Here is a 22202-nt window from a genome sequence, read left to right as displayed (position 1 = left end):
CAATGTCAGGATGAGCAAAAACGCTCATGTTCAGCATGACCTGATCTGCTTTCAATGCATTGTTCCAAAATTACCCATAAATACCATTGGTAGGAGAGAGATAGTGCAAATTGTTGTTTCCTAGAAAAAAGCTTTGAAAAGATTCAATTATTACTTGTGCCATATTAAAGCCATAAAGGGCATCCATGTTGGACTCTTCATTCCATGTTGTTTTTTAAGGCCATGCTGGATTGTTAACAACAGCTGTTGATAAATAAATGGAAGGACTATGGGTGTTTTCTAACGACTTACATTATACAATTGCGCTTAGAGTCTGAGTTGCTTTTGTTGAGTCTGATGTAAGCTGCCCGGATCATATGAATCAATACCCCGAAGGGGCAACCTGTATACTTGAACTGTAATAGCCTGCGGGCAAAATTGTGAATGAAGTAAATGCGTTGAGCTTTCTTTTGTTCATCCTCGTTGTGATTGCTTCTTGTGATTGCAATTTTTTTCCCTCAATTCCCCCTTGCTCTCTTGCACTCTGATTACAAGCTTCTGTGATCGGCAAACGAGCTGACAAGTAGGCTTGCGGCGGTGAGGAGGGACTGTCGCACCGCAGTGGCCCATTAAAGAAAATAGGCCCGTGACAAGTGGTACCAGAGCCCATTTTTGTACTAGAAAAGGGACTCCGGAGTCGGTGTCAACAGACACGCCGACAGACTCCAATTTATAAGCAAGACATCATGGTGCCTTATCAAAACTTGCGCAACACCAAAGGCAAGGCAGTTGCCGAAGCTGAGGAGATGGGTTCACCACGGGGCGAAGAAGAGTTGGCTGCAATTGTTAACAAGCTGGTTGAAAAGGTGACTTCGCATGAGGAAGTGATTTCACGCATGTGAATCATTCAATGGACTGAATGATGTGGTGGCGAGCCTGCAAGAGCAGGTAACCTTATTAATGGGGCAGGTCACTTCGTTGACGACTATAGTGGCCGATTTGCATACTGAAGTAAGGGAGCTTCAGTTGAAGAACCGTACGTTGCAGCGGACGGAGACCCTAAATGGCGAAAATGGTGAGAGGCCATCAAGGATTAATGTGTCAAGACCCGCAAAATTCAATGCTTCTCCTGACAGCAAGGCCATTGAGAACTTCTTTTTCCAAGTAAAAGACTACTTGGATATCCAGAATGTGACCCTTGAAGATTTGAAGATTAAGGCTGCAACGACCTTACTTGATGGAGATGCTATCGCTTTGTGGAGGCGGAAGCGCAATGACATGGAGAGGGGTCAATGTGTGATAGACACCTTTGATGACTTTAAAATGGAGTTGTGCAACTACTTAATGCCAAGAAATGCGCAGAGACAGGCATACCGGATGGTTCGTGAGCTCAAACACTCTGGTTCATTGCAAGACTATATCAGAATGTTCCAGAAGCATATGTTGGAGATACCTAACATGCCAGAAGACGACATGCTCAACTGGTTCATTATGGAACTTCAGTCATAGGCACATTCTGAAGTGGAAATGAGCAACCCCCGTATTTTGGAAGATCCATATGTGGCGGCCGAACGCTTAGTTGACACTCAGCGTAAGCCTTTCACTCCATCAACCAAAGTCGAGAAGAAGTTTGACCACAGAGGCAAGAAGGGTGAGCAGCGCAATGATAACGGTGAGGCGTTGACACGCCATTAATCTGAAAAGAAACACAACCTCACAAAGCATAACAACAACAAGGGTGCGGTTGTGACATGCTGGTTCTGCGGCGATAGACATATCGTCAGGCAGTGCCCAAAGCGCCTCGTAAAGGATGACGGGCAAGTCAATGTTGCACAGGAAGAATGCAGTGATACTGAATACAGTGACACTGAAGCGATGCAACCAAGGATGGGGGTCATGCGATCGATTAACGCAGCTAGAAGTTGCGCGGCTAAGAACATGCAAGTCAGTAAGAAATTTATGTACTTGAAAGTCATTATGAATGAAAAGTCTACTACAGCAATGATAGACTCTTGGGTCACACACAACTTTGTCTCGCGGGAAGAGGCAGAACGGTTGGGCTTGAAGCCTGGGCCAAAGCAGAGGACCTTCAAGACGGTAAACTCTGAGGCCAAGCCCATCCTTGGCGAAGCAAGAGACGTGGCTATTCAAGTGGGGAGTTGGGTCGGCAAAGCTAACTTCTCTATAGTGCCCTTGGACGACTTCAAGATGATTTTGGGAATGGAGTTTCTGCGAAGACAAAATGTTATGATGCTGCCAAAATTTAACATGATGAGGATCATGGGGTCAGACCTGTCCCACACATTGCAGTGCTTTACGCAGAAAGGCAAGTCTTCGGTGTTATCGGCAATGCAGCTGAAGAAGGGTGTCAAGCATAGGGAGCAGACATTGTTAGTGGCAGTACGCGCAAAAGAAGAGAAGGTAGAAGCAGCAGTGTCGCCGACCCTAGCCCCACTATTGTAAGAGTTTCGGGAGGTGATGCCTCCAGAATAGCCAAAGTGTCTTCCGCCAAGACGTGAGGTCGACCACAAGATTGAGTTGACCCCAGGAATGAAGCCTCTCGCAATGGTTCTGTACCGTATGGGGTCAGCTGAACCGAAGGAGCTGCGCAGGCAACTAGACGAGATGTTGGACGCAGGCATTGTTCGTCCATCAAAAGCCCCATTTGGTGCCCCAGTCATTTTCCAAATGAAACACAATGGCTCCAAACGGTTATGTGTGGATTATCGTGCTTTGAACAAGGTCACAGTGAAGAACAAGTACTCATTGTCATTGATAGCGGACTTGTTCGATCAGCTAGGCAGTGCCCATATCTTTTTCAAGCTAGATCTGCGATCGGGTTATTGGCTTGTGAGAATTGTTGAAGGTGATGAGCCAAAGACAACTTGCGTCACCCGCTATGATGCTTACGAATTCTTAGTAATGTCATTCGGGCTGACAAATGCTCCAGCCACGTTCACGACTTTAATGAACCAGATCTTCTACCCTTACTTAGACAAGTTTGTGGTAGTCTACCTAGATGATATCGTGGTTTACAACAGCAATATGGAGAAACATGTCGGGTACTTGTGAACAGTGTTTCAGGTGTTGAAGGAGAATGACTTTTGTGTCAAACGAGAGAAGTGTCTCTTCGGGCAGGAGGAGATTAGCTTACTTGGTCACGTTGTGGGGCGTGGTGTGCTACGTATGGATGAGCAGAAGATAAGGGTCATCCAAGAATGGGTTTCGCCAAGCAAAGTGCCAGAATTGCGATAATTCCTCGGTTTGGCAAACTACTATCGAAGTTTCATCGAAGGCTATTCTCTCATTGTTGCGCAACTCATAGTTTTGTTAAAGAAGAATCGGGTATGGCTCTGGACAGGAACGTGCCAAGATGCCTTCGATAGCTTGAAGAAAGCCTTAGTGAGGGAATCAGTGTTGCGACTGTCTGATCATTCGAGACCCTTTGAAGTCCACATGGATGCCTCAGACTTTGCCATTGGCAGAGTTATTATGCAAGATGGTCATCTGATCGCATATGAAAGTCGCAAGCTGAAAGATGCTGAAAGGTGTTACACAGTGCATGAACGTGAGATGACTGCCATTGTGTATTGCCTCAGGACATGGCGACACTACCTCTTGGGTGCTGAGTTCGTCATCAAGACGAACAATGTGGTTATGAGCTATTTTCAGATGCAGAAGAAGTTAACGCCTAAACAAGCTCGATGACAGATATTTTTGGCTGAGTTCGACTTTGCCTTGGAGTACAAGGTTGGAAAGACCAATGTTGTAGCGGATGCCCTGAGCCGTAGGGCTGAACTGGCAGCTGTGTGTGCGGAGCCGAAGTGCACTTGGAGGGCGCATTGCTGAGTCGCATCGGCGAAGGTACGAAACATGAACTGACTGCACAAGACCTTGTTTCTCTGGCACAGGCAGGGAAGACTCGGCGATTTTGGCTACAGGATGGTTTTCTCGTAACAAAAGGGGGACGCATCTTCGTGCCGCAGTAGGGAAGCCTTCGCCGAGAACTACTTAAGGAGTGCCATGATACACTATGGGCCGGCCATCCTGGTCAGGAGCAGACCGTAGCACTCCTTGAGCGCGGCTACTATTGGTCGCAGATGAGAGATGACGTTAAGGGGTATGTGCGGACATGCCTCATCTGCCTACAAGATAAAGGGACAAACCAGAAGGTTGTCGATCTCCTTGAGCCTCTACCAATTCCAGAACGTCCTTGAGATAACATCTCCATGGACTTTATTGTTAATCTGCCAAAGATAGAGGGCCTCAGTTCTATTTTGGTTGTAGTAGAACGTTTCTCAAAGTATGTCACATTCATCCCAGCTTCTAAGGAGTGCCATGTAGAGAAGACTGCAGAGTTGTTCGTAAAGCATGTGATAAAGCACTGGAGCATACCAAAGAGTATTGTGAGTTATCGCGATGTTCGGTTCACGGGCAAGTTCTGGCGTGAAGTATTTCGGCTATTTGGATCTGATTTGTTATTTTCAACAAGCTTTCATCTGCAGACAGTTGGAGACCAAGTGTTGGTGAAGTTATATCCTGGTCGTACAGGCATCTTCTGTGGGCGACAACGCGGAAAGTATGAAGGACCCTTCACTATCACAAAGAAGGTGGGCAAGCTGGCATATAAGCTAGAGTTGCCCCCAGACTTCAACGTGCACTTGGTGGTTCATGTGTGCAACCTCAAGCAGTTCCATCCGGATGATGGAGACCCAAAACGCAGTGTGCCACAGCGCGCTCCCATTATGCAGAGGGCCCCGGCAACACAACGAGCCAAAAAGCACATCAGACAAATCCTTCGCCATAAAGTCAACTACTTGGCAGAGGCAAATAAATACTTGGTGCAATGGGAGGAAACAACAGAACCAACGTGGGAGCCTGCATTCCAAATGAACAGTCGTTACTCGACTGAAGTCAAAGGTTACCACGAAACAGATGGCGCCGAGGACAGCGCATGATTTGAAGGGGAAAGCATATTCCCTTACGACTTACATTGTACAATTGCGCTTAGAGTTTGTTTTGCTTTTGTTGAGTCTGATGTAAGCTGCCCAGTTAAGGTGAATCAATATCCTGAAGGGGCGGCCCGTATCCTTGAACTGTAATATCCTGCGGGCAAAATTGTGAATGAAGTAAATGCATTGAGCTTTCTTTTGTTCACCCTCGTTGTAATTGTTTCTTGTGATTTCAATTTCTCTCCCTCAATTCTCTCTTTCTCTTTTGCACTCTAATTACAAGCTTCCGCGAACAGCAAGTGAGTTGACAAGTAGGCTTGCGGCAATGAGGAGGGACCATCGCGCCGCGTTGGCCCATTGAAGGAAATAGACCTGTCACAATGGGTTTGGAACCACCATATTATCGTGATACAAAACCACCTCATGTCGGAAAGTTGTATGCACTCAATTTGACAGCATATGTTAAAAAATGGTTTGTTTGCTTGGGATCACACCTTAGATCATATTTATTGAATATAGATAGATGATTTTTTCAGTCTTAAACATTGCGACCCCAAACCTGTTTTCGCTATAAAACTATGTAGATCACATATGTAAGGTTAGATCCTAACAAAAAAATTGGAAAAAATGTGAAAATTTAGCAATTTTCTACTAAATGTACAAAAACAGCTGTAACAAACGCATATCCTATACATTAAATTTTTCCAAATTATATCAAGAATTGAAGGCTTATTACTATTATGGATAATCATTCTCAATTAAGACTTCCATTATGAATCGTCAATTGAAGAAACTATGAGAAGTTGCAGATTATTATCGACATGTTCAGTTAGGAAAGATTATCATGGCAATTGAAGAAAAGAATTTAACAAGGCATTTTGGGCTTGTCGATACAAAAAAGAACATAATTTTTCTTTAATATATGTTTTTGTGAACAATTGCATATGCCGCTCAAAAAGCAAAACTGTTGCCAAACTCTAAATTCAGGTCAAAAAAACCGATACGAAGCTTTGCCCATTGTTTAAATTTTAGACAAAGCATGGTGAACTAATACCTACAAGAATGTTGGAGTCACTTCCAGTGATGAAAATACAGGCGACAATTTGGTTTCTAGAAACCTTTTTATGTTTTCAAGAGATGTAGCAGAGGCATTTGGAGGTGCTACAAAGGCACTGACAGCATGGGTTGTGAATTGTAATAGATTCTATGATTATCCTCTCACCAATGGCTACCATGATTGTGTTAACACATGAAGAATCAGTTGGGATGATATCCATGACGATCTACAGATATGGAAGTACTCTTGATGACTGCATAACGGGGCCAGTTTGTGAGACTGTTATTTAGACTGGTGCCTTTGAGAGTTGAGGCCATGACAAGTCTAGCTATGTTACAGCGATACTCCATTCTGGAGGCATATCCCTGGTGACACAAGTCGGACACTCTGACAGCATCGACACAATCCAGACACTGGACATCATTTTAGTATGCCAGACTGGAGGAGAGAGATTAACTGGAGCTTATGGAACAGATGGTCATGGGCTCGCAAGGAGGAACAAACAGCTCACTGCCTAAACCCTTCAAGCCCGTGAAATACACACAGCAGACAGCGAAGGGGGTGGAGAGGGCAGAGCAGCAGCAAGGCAATGCACTGGTGATGGCGGCGTAAGTCATTCCCCAACAGGGGACAGCAAGAAACCCAGTCAACAGGAAACTAGCTTCCCGTTGACTCTGGGCCCCATTGGGAGTGGCTTTGTATCACATTGAGAAAATGCTCTTAATATGAAAATGACACATGACGTGAAACAAACACACCCTTAGAAAAACACACTTTCTACAGACTATGAAAAGGCTCTTTTTGGTGCCCAGGGCCACCGTCACTCAACAAACTCCCAGATGGTAGTTGATTTACGCCTTTCTGCAAGAAACTCTTGTTGTGCAATATAAAGCTAGCAGGGATACGTATGAAACATACCCACCAAAAGAGTTAGAAACCTCACGAACCCAAGTAATATATTAATCAAAAGCTGGCCCTGAGAATGAAGGTGAAGTCAAAATTGAACGCAAAAGAGAACATTTGTCTTCCTGATTAACTCCTGAACTAAGATAGCATTGTTCCTTGTGGTTTATAACTTTGATCTCATGGCTTCTCCGGATACATCACACCACATAGTTTTAATCCGAGTGAGCGGCTGCACTAGACCAACTTCACAGAACAAGACAAAAACTGGGTTCGAAAATGTCAGTCTATTTAACAGTCTTTGGATTGCGGAACTCTGGAAAAGGGAAACAAGAAATTGCATAGAGAACTAAACAAAAAGTAGGAAGAAAGAATCTTAAATATTCACAAATCATATAGAAATTAACATTACATCAACTTAAAGGATGCAGAAACATGATGGGATTGAGACTACTCACTAACTCAGAACAACGCTCATAAACCTATGGACATCTGGGCCCACGAAAATTCAATTAGCTTGTGTGTCCCGGGACTATGTCACATGGACAGTCCACTTATCATGCATGTTTCGTATCAACATGATACGACATCCGAGACAAAACCAAACACAATGACACTTCATGGACGCAGCAACACCATGGGTCTAACTTGATCTATTTCTTTTTATGACCTTTTTGTTTATCTCGTATTTACGTATTTTTCTTTAAAATTTGTTCCGCAATTATATTACTTTTCAAGTTTCAAAATAGATTGATTATTTAACGCTTAATTCATAATGAATTTGAATTTTTGTTCAAGAATTGTACTTAAAGATGGTATTCATGCTTTTATCTTAGAATAAAATTTTGAATGTGCGCGCGCGCACACACACACACACAGGGGGGTGTTTGACTCGCAGGACGCACTCAGGTGGGGCCCGGCCAGTCCCTGCCCAGGTGCTATCCCGTGTTTGATAAACGAAGCAGGGTGCTTCCCAGAAAGGACAAACGGGTGTCCTGCCTGTTTATTTTCAACAGGGCTGTTGGAAGCTGTGAGTTGCACACCAAGGGGTGCGGCTCACGGGTCCTGAACAAGCACTGCCTAGAATGTCTGGGGTGTTTGTTCACTAATTAAAACACACCCATAATGTAATAACCGTACTTTTTTCATTTATTTTTTGGGAATTTTTATGCGTAAATTGGTTGATTTGGGCCTGGGATCCACATTCCGGATCCAGATAGAATCTCTACTTATATAGGTGTAACTTATATATATATATATATATATATAAATGAAAAATATGTACGCGAATGAATATCAAGGGATCCATGATTGGATCCATCCATATCCAATCCGTGGATCCACACCGCTATTGGGACTCAGATCCAACACATGGTTGGATCCCGAAACTCAATCTCGGACCCGGCCCGCACCCTGTTACAACAACAACAACAACAACTACGCCTTCATCCCAAAACAATTGGGGTCGGTGATATGAACCAACAAAGAAAATCATTATGGGTCTTCCACATGAATCATTCTCCATTCATTTTTATCCAATGCCATGTCCTCGATGAGGTTCAAAGCATTCATATCCTTAATTATCACCTCCATCCATGTCTTCCTAGGCCTACCCCAACCTCTTTTAACTAATATGTTTTCCCATTTCTCCATCCTTCTAACTAAAGCATCATTAAGCCTTCGTCGAATATGTTCAAACCACCGTAAATGATTCAAGGCCCGCACCCTGTTAAGTGGAAAAAAAACTTGTAAGTAAAAAAAAGCAGGGCCTCCCCGATAAAGTGAGGAGGTAACCTCGCTGTTAGGGTTCTGAAGGAACCCTAACGTGAGGCAAGCCAAGGGGAGGGGTGTGCGGCCGCCGGGAGGAGGGTGAAAATCCCCTTCCTTTTCGGGGGTCGCCCCTCTTAAAATAGGGTCCGAACTCTTTTTTCTCACTCACCCTCGTTCTCTCTTCCGCTCTGCATCTCATCTCTCGCTCTCTCTTCCCCTCTGCCTCATCTCTCTCCCGTTCTCTCCTTCCCTCTCATTTTCATGCACGACAGCAAGACCGCCGGCGAGCTCCCACTCGTGGCCGACTCCTCCTCATCTCACAGACTTAAGGTAGGTTTTTGTTTTTTTTTTTTTTTTTTGTGTGTGGGGGGGGGGGGTATTTTATGGGTCGAATATGTGTTGTGGGTTACCAAAAATCCTTAGAAAAAGGGCAATTTGGGGTTTGAAATGTGTGGGAAGCCTAAATCGCCAATTTTCGACACTAAGGAAGTTGTGATTTGCTTTTGGGGTGCCGAAAATCCAAAAGCCCCAATTTGGGGTTTCGGAAAATTCGGAGAGAAGGGTGATACTGTAGTGGGTTTCGCAGGAGTTGTAAATCCCTAATAGAAAACAGAAACAAGGAGTTTCCGACTTATGGATTCAGATCATGTTAAGTGTGATATTTTGGCATTAAGGGTTTTGGTCGGCCGTAGGTCCCAAATCGAAACACACTGGGGATTTAGGTTGTTATGAATCTCAATTCATGGATAGAATTCTTGAATGGTTGACGTTGGAATTAAATAAAGTTTTTATTTTAAAACATTCATCGTTAAGTGTCGGGATATTGACAGGTTGGACATCGGTAAGTATATTTTGTAGTTTATATATGTATCATGTTCAGTAATGGCAAGAGATACATTGGATACTTCCTATTGGCTGTTTGCTGAGATCTGAATAAAAAACAAAACACACAAGCTTACAGTAATATATGTGTGACACCATTACCTCTATGGGTTCTTGAATAGCTTTTGCCTGGATTGACAGTCTTGCCAAGTCATTAGAAAATAAACACCTATTGTGAAAGGTTGTGCCAATATCAGGACACTAAAGTGTCCTAGACACGTGTACTCAGATACGCACATGCACACCAGTTACCTCACCTTCTCTTCCTGTGTTCGGCAGACACCTCGACAACCTCCACTTGAGTCGTTCCTCACCATCGGCATCCCTGAGCGTTTTCCAAGCGTTGATTCTGAGGTATGGGTTCTTTCTTTTGAATCATGTGAGAAATCGAATACCGATTCGATTTCCATGCAATATTTAGTGCAAATCCATGGTTAAAGAGTAATTCTATGTTTCTATGTGTTCACTCTAGATTACATCGAGGAGGATCTATAAATCACCTTTTATATGGTTGTTTTCGGTTCTTTACACATAAAAATTATGTGAATGGGGTTTTTATACAAAAACGGACTCATATTGGGTTATGATCGAGATTTATTTATGTTTGTTATGATAAAGATTTATGCTTGTATATATATACTTTAATCTGTGTTTTTTGTTCTTGAATTGAGTTCATGCTGGATATAGTTTGAATGACTTGATCGATGCTTATAAAACTGATTTTTTAAGCCCAATTAAGATCAATGCTTAGGTGGTGATTAAGTTTGCAAAATTGTTTTCGAGTTCACTGACTTAGCATATTGCATATGGCTATATACATATTCTCATATGAAAAGTGTTCATATTATCCCCTAGTTTACATGTGTTGAAGATTTAGTTTTTCTTTCTACGCATGTGAATGTATGGACATGTGCATGTATTGAAAACATGGAACATGAAAGTTTATTGTTATTGCACTTGCATGCTTATATACTTGTATGCATGTTTTGCTAGAGGTGAATCAAGGAAAGAAGGATATTTCTCTTGTGCTTAGAATCGACATGTTATGCTTGATTAAGACATTAGTGTAAGGTTGGTTGCATATGCATGTGCATACATAGAATTGATGTATTTTGGCACGTACCTCATGGCGTGCGTGTTCACATATTTTAATTGAAACTGGTTTATGAATAAAAGTATGCAGTTGACTTGAGTATACATCCGAATTGAACAAAGACATGCTTATGAATATTTTTGTAGCATACACATGATACATGTTTGCATTTTTGAATCTGCATATAAATTTCCAGAACATGTGGTGTGCATGTATTTTGGTTCTCGAGACATGTCAAGATTTGAAATTATTTATATGTTTTGACTTGATGTAACGTGCTTAAACATCATACTATATACAGTTTATTTCAAATGCATGTGTATACATGCATTGATGTGTGTTTCACATGTACATAAATGCATGAGTTGTTCACGTGTCTCAATTGAGATGATTCATGAGTGAATGCATGTAGAATGATTTCGTAAAGGCACATGCACATGAATGGTGAACACATGCATATGAATGTGACATATCATGAACATGATTAAATTGACATATATAAATATAAATTTAAAAACGCGTTGACCTCGTTGCATACATTGCAGGTTGTTATGGTTTTTGCGTATGATGCATCTATTGTCTAAATGAATCATCACAGGCCTGAAGAGCCTTGAGCTTTGGTTATTTTTTCTTTAATTGTTTAAATGCATAGCAAAAATCACATTTATATTATAGTTTTAATTGTGTTGTTATATTGTCGTCATAGGTGGTAGATCATGAAGAGTTGCGCATGTTGATTTGTGAACTTATGATTGCATGTTGATTTGCAAACTTATGTTATTAATTTTGCATGTTGATTTGCAAATGTAAAAGAGATAAATTAATAACAAGATAAAAAAAAGTAAAGAACAATAATTTGTGTTTCATAAATGTCTCTTCTTTAATGTGGGAATCTTGGATATTACGGTTTTAAGGAGATCGTGAGGATACAAAAATTGTGTGCGTTGTTGTTGCCCCTGAACCCGATATTGAGGTTTTTCTCATGGCCACGATTTTAGAAAGAGTCTGTCACTTTACCTAGAGGTGGTATGTAAACGCAGTTGTTGTTTTGGTATACCAAAAAAAATGGCACTTATGGATGCTGATGTTTCAGGTGTCCCCGACATTAAATGTTTTCTAATGTTTCGATGGATAGTGTTGTTTTCTGATATCAATCGAAGGCTAAGTTTGAAACTCAGTAATAAAATATAAATTATGTGTTAAGTTACTGAACCCGACTTGACCTCAAAAATTTTACATGTTTGGTGTATCCGCAGGCAACGGTAATTAAAAAGAGAAACTTAAATTGTATGCATTTAATAATGCATACATATGAAAAAGAAAACTTTAATGAAAGATAATGAAATGTTCATGCATTGCACATAAATCATGCACATTCCTGTTAAAAATTAGAACATGCATATTTTACTTGTTCTCTTAATCGTTACATGATGGTGAATGCATGAAGTTTAATTTCTAATGCATGCTAAATGTCATGCTTAATTAAATTGTGATTGATGCTATTGTTTAATGATTCTTCATGCTTAGAAATTATTTCTCGTTGCATGAATGCTTAATTGAAATTATGAAGTTGTCATAATTGTTTTCCTTTAAATGATTGCATGAAATCTTATTTGTATTCATTATGCTCACTTATTTTATTAGAAGTACTTGTGCTCAGAATTTCGATTCTAGCACTATACTTCTATGATTTGTTGCAGTCGCAGGTGATCAGTGAAGCGACTGGTTTCTGGAAAAGTTATGAGTGTCACGTTCTTCCTGGACGGTTTACAGAGTGTGGCTCAGTTTTTTGTTATTTACTTTTATATCATTTAAATAACTCTGATATGTCTCTTGCAAATATTGTTGAAACATTCTTTCTTTAAAATAAATGAATAATGGTTTGGTTTGGTGTGGATGATAAGTGTAAGCTCTATTGTAATGTGTGTGGTTATCCAATTGAGAGTGAAATTGTTAAGGCCCCGGATCTCTGAGAATATTTTTGCATTTGTTTAAAAAAAATCGCATTTTCAAAAGGTATGAGTTGGGGTCGTTACACATAATGTATGACCATGTCCCCATATCCTAGTTTTATGAAATTCTAGTTTCATGCTTGTGTCCTTTATGACACATATTTCCATATCAAGTTGGAAGTCTTTAAATTTTGCTCCAAGTGCTTCGGCAAGTCAAAGATTACAGTGCAGCCTAGTGAATCACGAGTAACATCAATCTGAAATGCTTACCTACAACATGTCCAATCAACCTGAACAGCTTTGCTTCTTCAAAATTGGTGGCTCTTGTTAAATATTCTGAAAATCATGTCAGCCAAGGAATCGAAAACAGAATAAAGAAAGGTGTGATTTAAAGGGCTTCTAAGCAAGTTATATAGTTTTTTTGATATAGAACATAAATCGAGTTCCCTTGATACTCACCAGATGGCATTACAGTTGCCAGTCAATCGGGAGAAGCCCTGCTCTCTCCAAAATCTGATTTGTTTGAGAAAAGTGTCTATTGGAACACCATCATAAAAGTCATTAAATAAATAAATAAATAAATCATGATACCGGCTCTAACTTTTGGCAGATAAAGAAGGCTACATTTTGTCATATCTTAAACATATAGATAAGCATAACCAAGAAATCGACATAACATGCTCCAAGTCTAGCAAAGTAACATATAAATGTTGAACATCAAGGCCTACATGCCTGAATTTTGCACCATTATTAATGGGAAAGACTGATGGATCTCTAATTTAGCATTTACATTTTAATTCATATCCAATGGCCAGGAAAACATAACTGCATTTGGAAATCCAACGAGAATTCTCATTTCCCATTGGAGAAGAATTTTCAATTTAAGAATCCTGCAGTCAAGGATGAAATGGAGCAGGATGTTGTACCTACTTTACCACCCTCAGGGCTTGGTAAAGCAACATTCCATTTTTTTGTAGAAATTGTGGACCCCAAGGATTCGTAAAAGCGCTGTGTAAAATATGAGGACACAAATGGGTAAAAGCTATAGCATATATCAAATATGGACCAGGTAGGAACAAGTGTGGTCAGGTATAATAAGATTGGGGTCAGAATGAATAAGGCCGGAATCAGGTATAGTGCAACCTGTTTTGATTTTTCACATTAAAAAAATTATATTTTTCCTGTTTTAAGTGGGTCCAAAACCACAGAAACCAAGATCATTACCAGACCCATTCTGTTATGAAATCTGAGATGGATTCATTGCTCACCTTTTATCCATATTTATACTCCAAAAATTTAAGTTGGTCATTATGAGCCTTAGATACGTGCATATGCATATTCCTATTGTTTGTTTCTGGCATGTATGCCATGAACATAAACCTGATACCATGTAGCGGCATATAGAGCACCGTCCATGCCCTTACAGTGTTTAATGATATGTTCTCAAAAAAGACTAATTACTAAATAAGTATCTTGAAACATTGTCACCACCAGGCACTGGCTCTGTTCCATGAGATAAGCTCTATGCATTGTATTTCTCCATGATTTCAGATTATAAAGCACCCATACTCTTTCATGATATCCCTTGTCCAGTTCATCTTACCTGAATCATTTCTGTGTTTGATGTCTTCTATGAACGTGTCCAAACTACAAACCATGGGTACCACATAACAGCAATCTAATGGTGCACAAAGCAATGGACTAAACAGGTAACCCAAACTAAAGGACATGAAAGTACATAATAAGTTACGAAAACAGCCTGGGTGAGCATACTTAAGGTATTTGTAATGCATCTTTTACACATCTTCATTGCGGCAATTTGACAAATTTTTTGTAGGTGTATTAAAGAAAGGACGAGGCATTATCACTATCATGAAGGATAGATTTTGGGAAGCCTGCATCCTTAACACACTACTTTCAGAATAGTGCCATTTTTTGTAAATAGGAGTGCAACAGTAACTTTCCATTTATTCCTATGTCAGCATTGCCCTTAAACTTCTAAGGTATTTATTCCTGATTATGTTATTCACTAATACCAACAACATGCCCTTTGAGTCTATATGAAAGTTGAACAACATGCTATATATCATTTTCCAAATATAACATGCTCTACTTGCCATTAGACTATAATCTGCACCGTCCAAGTATGCAATAGTCTAGCACTTACATGAGAGTAAGTTTACTATGATTAGCTTTGATTATTACACAGTACACCAACATTTTGTCACCATTCTAGTTGTCATATCCTACTAGTGATTTCTTTCTCAATTCTATCATCTTGTGCTAGCTGCCAAGATATCAAAGTTGTGCCATATTTATAAGTTTATACTTCTAAGGTCAAGAAAAAATTATTTACGGTCAAAGAAAAGTCATATATTACAGAAAAAAAGACATGATTTTCATGCATCTAGAAATGGCTTCAATGCAAAAAAAAATATATGAACCCTAAAATGAATACAACGACACCATATAACAAGGTAAAATAGGCAGACTGACGTGTGCAATGAAATGATTAATCCAGATTAGTGATGTATTTTACTAAAGGCCCATCCAAAGCCTATTCTAGTTTTCCTTAAATGCAACCAAAGTGACAATGATGGAAGAAAAGGTGCTACCACCAATGTTTACACAGTACAAAATCGGAATTATGGAGGAAGGCGGAGAAGTAAAGGGATAGAGATGATTAATTAGACAAATAATACATGCATGCATGCATCAACCTACGTTTACATACACCACCACCACCACCCCCTGAAAAAAAATGCATCTATAAAGTTTTGATGGTCCAAGCAATACTAAATTGCAGTATCTGTATGCAAGACAGGATCAGTGTACAGGGGCAACAATACACTGATAAAGTTAGAGCAAGTAATAAATTAATCTGATATGGGAATTGCTCAAAGGCACATAAAATTTACCACTCAGCAGAGGTTTTCAGAACTTATGCAATTGGAGACTAATTGATTTGAAATGATGGCTGCATTAACCAAAATTGATGCCAGAAGATCTTAAACCCAGTATATTCATTAGAACTAACCTACAACCGAAAAAGCCTCGATGTGCAGACAAACCAGAAGGATGAGCAGCTTTGAGGATATGGTGCTTGGACACATCGATCAATCTACATAGAGAATGTAGATTAGAAAGTGTAAAAGAAATATTTTTCTAAAATGAGCACAATGGAACAATGTCCTAAAATGATAGCGATAAACATCACAAATCAGCCAATCAGAAACAGTCCCATGCTATGTCACATTGGTGCGGGTGCGGCACTTTCAAAAAACATGGGTGCGGGGGTGCGGGGGTGCGGCAAAGTATATATATATATAGTCCAAAAGTTGGACATAAATGACCCTGGGTGTGTACCGGGTGCCGCACCCACACGCGCACCCAGTTGGCCGAGTCCCTGTGACATAGGTCCCATGCAATAAAGTGCACAAAATTCTATTAATCGTAAACATACAAAATTCTCTAGTAAATAGACACCAACAGGAGAACGAAAAAAAGAGCACAGTTTCAGTCAAAACCAAACTTGTCTGGGAAGCCACACAAAACAAAAGAGACAGGGACACAGGGTGAATCCAAAAAAATAGGGCAACAGAAAAAGAGAGGAGAGCCTCAACTTTCTGAAAGACAATAATCAAATTTACAAGTCAGAGCTGGAAGATCAAAAATAAATAACACAAGAAACAAAAAATGCCTGCAGCCACAGATAGTTGGAAATGAGGAAAGTTCAAAAGAAGTTCCTCTGGAGAACACCTAATTGGAAAGAGTGAAAACTGAAAAGACAAAAAGGGTTTCAAGAGGAAAAGTAAAAACGAAAATAGACCATTTAAGGAGCATGAATCAACTTTTCGAAAAAAGAAAAATTCACTTGGCAAGACAAATGCTTTAGTGATGCACAACAAGAATTGAAAGAGTAAAAAGAAATTCATCCATAGATCAGAATTGTTTTTGTAATCGCTAAATAGAAGGACTTAAATCTACAATGCCAGCATATTTCCAAGATGCATTGAAAGGTAAACATTATCATCAATATGATTTGCCATACCTTGACTTCTCCTGTGCAGAGTTTCCCCATAGAAGAAACACTACACCACTTCTCTGCTGTGAAATGCTTTGAATTACAGCATCAGTGAAAACCTCCCACCCTCTCTTTGCGTGGGAATTAGCCTGATGTTGTCTCACTAAAACAATGGGAGCAAAAAAAACATTTAGTTTATTCATTCAAAAAACATAGTTAACCTATTCATCTACGCAGCACAATCAGGACAAGTATCAATTGTTAAGAAGTGTGAAACTTTATAGTATTAGTAGTCATACTGCCCTTCTTGTACATTTCATTATTTATGAAGGGTGCTTGTGTACATGCTGTTGGCGAGTGGAACTCGCCGCTAGAAGGAACCGATCTCTTCACCGTTGTCAATCGATTCTTGTTGAACCAGGCACCTTCGCAGGTTGAGCCTGCGCTTGACCCAAAGAAACAATTTAGAGAAGATACTCCTTGGTAGTTGGCTACGGCATGTGGTTGCCGTAAAGAAAGTTGAAGAGTTGTGTCTCGAAACTCGCCATGTTGACAAACCAGTTCCTAAGTTTTCTGGCTGTCATGCCCATTTCAGCGGGCCTCTTTTTTTTCAAGTCCAAAAGTTGGACATAAATGACCCTGGGTGCACGGCCAAGGTCGGGTTGACTGCACCGGGTGCCGCACGCGCACCCGCATCGCGTCGACGCGGGTGCGGTACCTGGTTGGCCGAATCCCTGTGACATAGGTGTCAATAGTTGAGATTTTGTGGGGTTTATCAAGTTTTCAACAGTTCATAGAGGGCGGTGACTAGGTTTTTGGTGTTCGGACCCCTGATTTCTGGTGTTACTGTGGTGTACAGCAACTATTGGCTATAATCTCTGTAGTTTGATTGTTTTGTGTGAATATAGTCACTTGTACTTTTGAGGCTTGGTAGAGTTCTTGGTTGGGACAGCTTCTTGTTCAAAAGTGTGTTGTAGCCACTTTTGTGCAGGAATCTAGTTTGTAGTTAAGGGGTTGGTGGAAATGGAGAAGGAATTGGTTTAAATTGTTCGGGTCAAGTTGGATCGAACAACTACCCATATTGAGCTGAGTACATGAAGACTATAATTAAGGGTTTTGGTTATGGAGGATATTTGGATGGATCAAAAAGGATTGGTTATGGAGGATGATGATGACGATTATGAAATTGCTTTCCCTGGTTGGGATAAGGAGAATTCAAAAGTGAAGTCATGGATCTTGCGAGGGGTGGAGCAAATTGTTGTTCTAAATCATAGTCATAGATATCGACAATATTTTCAATATATCGTGATATCATCGCTGTAAATTCTGCAAACAATAATATAGGTAATATTGAGATATTTGAAAATATCGCCAATTTGATAATATTGTGATATTATCACAATAATATCATGATATTCTCGTGATATTACCATGATATTATCAATTAGTTTTAGTGTCTATTTTTTACATTTTAAATATGGTTTTCTTCTTTCTTTTACATTTTTACTTATTTGTGTATTTTTTGTCTAAACATGATATTTTATTACTTTTTTTTATTTTTTAAGCCCCAAGATTTTCCTGAGATTTATCAACAAACCTATAATATCACGAGAAATAGCATCATCAATATATAGACCATACTGATATTTGTGACTATGATCTAAATATATTGAAGTTCGAAGATACGAAACATGTGTGGAACTACTTGAAGCAAGTTTATGAATATGAACAATCTAATTGGGCTCACAGGTACCAATTGGGGCAAGACTTAAAGGCTTTAAGGCAAAGAAATGAATTTATTCAAACCTTTCACCAAGTACCAGCAGCTATTAAAGTGCAAGGGATGTGACGAGTGTAAGAGGCTTGAAGTAGAGGCTAAGGACCAGCAGCAAGTGATTGGTCTTTTGATAGCACTATGGGCAGAGTTTGATAGTGTTCGCAATCTAAGTTTTGGCAAACCAGGTGCCGCACCCGCGTCAACGCAACACGGATCCGGTACCCGGTGCGGTCAACACACCCAGGGTCATTTTAGTCCAATTTTTGGACTTAAAATAAAAATTTGCACGATCAAAAGGGCTGCAAAGAGAGGATTATGGCAAATTTTTTTGCCCTAATCCTTCCTTCCTCTCCTCCCCGACGCCGATCTCTCCGTCGGACTCCAACACCGCCGACGACCTCGAGCGGACCTCTCCTCTCCTCTCTCGCGCTCCTCTGCTCTCTCGCTCGCCCCCTCTCCTCCCGACGTCTCTCAAGGGAACCCGACTGTATCTTCTGGCAGGGGCAAAGCCCCTACCGACCACCATTTTCCTGGCAGGGGTTTTGCCCCTTCCGATTGTTTTTTCGACAAGGGCAAGACCCCTGTCGACGGGCTTTCTTTGGCATGGCAAGGGCGAGGCCTTTGCCGACAGTCCTCTTTCAGCAGGGACCTTGCCCCTGCCGACCAACTTTCCTCTGCCAAGGGTGAGGCCCCTGCCGGCAATCTTTTTGGCAAAGGAGCCTTGTTGTTCTCAAGCAAGGGCAAAGCCCTATCGAATGTCGATATTTTTTAACAAGGGCCTTGACTGGTCGAATGTCAATATTTTTTGACAGAGGCCTTGCCCTGCCGTCGTTTGGGCTTTCGGATCACCGAAATCTTACCAGTATAGGGTTTTTTTCGTCATAAAATCATATTTTTTCATTAAAAAATCATGATCCAAGAGTCGATTCTCACTAAACCAAGCATGTTAAACACATCTAATGGTTTGGATCTGTCATAACTTATGATAGATCTGAACCATTAGATGTGTTTAGCTTGCTTGATTTAACGAGAACCGACTCTTTGATCACGATTTCATAATGAAAAAATAAGACACTTTAAAACTATAAAATTAGTGATATATCTCGTTGTTTTCGTGAGGGCTTAATTAATCCTATAAAATATATTTTTTATAATCCCATGCTTAGGAGTGTTCACTTTTGTATTAATGATTAATGTTTATATGTTTTTCTCGTACCTTTCGATATTTATTTATACATACTACTATATTTTTTAAACTTATTATATATGTTATTGACTTTGCACTCAATATTCTAAATCTTGATTATGGGCATAATTGATTTTAATATAAATTTTTTGTGTGTTTTCAAGACAAAAATGACAAATAAATGGAAAGGACTTGCATCATCCTCATCCCCACATGTGAGTTTTGCTACTAGTATTGCTGATAGTTGTGGTGGGAGTGATGATGTGAAGCCACTATGGGTACATGCAAAAACTGGAAAATATAGAGAAGCTTGCAAAAACTGGAGAAGGAGGTGGTGGAAACAAGAGATTTCGATGCAAACTCTGTTAAAGAAATTTTGTTGGGTCTTACACACGAGTGAAGGCTCATTTGGTGAAGATACCACGACATAGCATTTCAAGATGCAAAAAAGTTGATGAGGCAATGCGAAGACAATACAAAAAAATACAAGAAGAATATGAATAGAGAAAGACAACGAGTGATTCTTGTGCAATTAGTGTGTCATTTGGAAGCCACCAAGAAGATGCTAAAAGAAAAAAGAAAAGTCAATGTAGAAGGTAGAAGAAAGATACAAGCATCATTAAATACATATATAAGGGAAGATATGGATAGAAAAGTAAGGATGTATTTTTATTCTAGTTCACTTTCATTTAATGCGGCTAGAAATCCTTATTGGAAGGATGTAGTAACATCTTTGGCAAATTGTAATTTTAGTAGTTATGTGTCTCTAAGCTCAGAAAAACTACAAACCACACTTCTTGCAAAAGAGAGGGCAAATGTGGAGAGGTTGGTGGAGATTAAAAAATATTCATAAGAGCGAAATAGAGTTTTTATTGTTTTTTATGGTTGGACAGATATTCAAAGGCGCTCACTAATCAATTTCATTGCTTCTTCACTTAGTATTTTTCAAAGCAATTGATGTATCTGGAGAATATAAAAATGCGGTATTTGAAGGGGTTATTTATAGAACTCATGAAAGAAGTGAGTGATCAGAAAGTAGTGCTAATCATTACAGACAACGCTCGAGTTTGTAAAAGTGCAGCGTTGAGTTTGAAGAGTGAGTACCCTCATATTTTTTGGACTCCCTGTGTAGCACAAAGCTTAAATCTGACCCTAAAGAGCATTTGTAACCTCAAAGAAGAAGAAAAATCACAAGCATATGTTTTATGTTCATGGATTGAAGATTTAAAAAGAAATGTCAAAAGCATTAAGAATTTTGTTGTTAACCACCATCGTGCTAATGTTATATTTAGTAGGCATTCTGACATGAAATTGTTGAAGGTCGCTAAAACACGGTTTGTGTCCAACATTGTGATGGTGAAGAGGATTAAAAAAGTGAAGAATGTTTTGGTTAGCATGGTGACTGATGAAAATTGAACATTCTATCGTGTTGATGATGATATCAAGGCTCAGAAAATTAAGAAATTCATTGTTGATGATGAGTTTTGCGACAGAGTGGTATACTTCCTTCAATTTACCCAACTTATTTGGAAAATGCTGAGAGAAGTTGATAAGGATGAGCTCATGCTTCACAGAGTTTATGAAATATGGGATAATATGATTGAAAAAAATACAAGTTGTAGTTTTCAAGTATGAAAAAAAATCCTACATTAAATGATTCAGAATTTTTTAACCATATTCATTCAATTTTAGTCAAAAGATGGGATAAGAGCAACACTCATTTGCATTGCATGGCTCATTTTCTTAATCTAAAATATTATGCAAAAAAGTGGCAGGCAGGTAATATTGGTCGTGTCCCTCCAAATTTAGACCCAAAGCTATTAAGACATAGAAATATGTATATGACAAGACTTTTTTTCATGAGCATATCTTCTAAATCAAGTCACACAAGAGTTTGAAGATTATATGGACAGACATTACTTGCGAGAAAGGAGGATAATATAGATCTTATCACATAGTAGTCAACATTTGGATCAGAAACACTTCTTCTCCAACGTCTTGCATTAAGATTGCTATCGCAGTCTGCTAGTTCATCTTGTTGTGAAAGAAATTAGAGCACATATTCTCAAATCCACAACATGAAGAGGATTTAGTATATGTTCTCAAATCTTTGACTACTTTCGCGAACCAATGATGAATACAGGTACTAATATGCTCTCTTATCAGTCTTACTTCTTATGATGCATTTGATGATGAAGCAGAAAATTATTAAGATTCATTACTTCATCGGCATATACATTGTAAGATATACTTCTGGTATATAATTTAGTTCTTTTCTGCTTTACTTATTTGATTGATATTTAGGTTGATTTAATTGTGGTATTAGTTTTTGTGATGTAGAATAAAATTGTAGAATTGTTAATTTGATATATTGCATTCATGATGAATGATATTACGACAATGTTAATTGTTAAATTATGACAATGTTAACTGTTAAAACTTCAAAATTATATATATATAATATATATATATAATTTTTTACATTTTTGCCCAGCCACACCCCGCACCCAAGGTTTTTTAAAGTGCCGCATCCCAGCACCCGCACTTGCACCCATGTGACATAGTTCGCAATGGTATTCTTCATCACCCCACACTACCTACTCTTGTGCAGACGCTTGCTGAGCTCA

At 39.5% G+C, this 22202-nt stretch overlaps 1 protein-coding gene across 2 annotated transcripts in view; it reads right to left on the bottom strand.

Moving 5' to 3' along the window:
- Positions 1-6815: 6815 nt before the first annotated feature.
- The window catches only part of UNG (uracil dna glycosylase), a 30386-nt gene continuing 14999 nt past the window's right edge, over positions 6816-22202 (bottom strand). The window contains exons 5-9 of one of the 2 annotated variants that reach the window (XM_090012475.1): positions 16640-16775; positions 15626-15709; positions 13048-13123; positions 12859-12924; positions 6816-7207 (exon numbers count right to left, since the gene is read on the bottom strand). In XM_090012475.1, coding sequence (XP_089868601.1) covers positions 13057-13123; positions 15626-15709; positions 16640-16775 — 287 coding nt within the window. In that variant the 3' untranslated portion in view covers positions 6816-7207; positions 12859-12924; positions 13048-13056. The remainder of the gene's footprint in view (positions 7208-12858; positions 12925-13047; positions 13124-15625; positions 15710-16639; positions 16776-22202) is intronic. The other variant, XM_090012476.1, reaches the window with a different exon arrangement.

This window comes from Nuphar pumila, chromosome 7, assembly GCF_984573655.1.
Source record: "Nuphar pumila chromosome 7, dmNupPumi1.hap1.1, whole genome shotgun sequence".
NCBI lineage: Eukaryota > Viridiplantae > Streptophyta > Magnoliopsida > Nymphaeales > Nymphaeaceae > Nuphar > Nuphar pumila.
The sequence above is the reverse complement of the archived record's forward strand: the minus strand, read 5'-3'. Positions and strand labels throughout refer to the sequence as shown.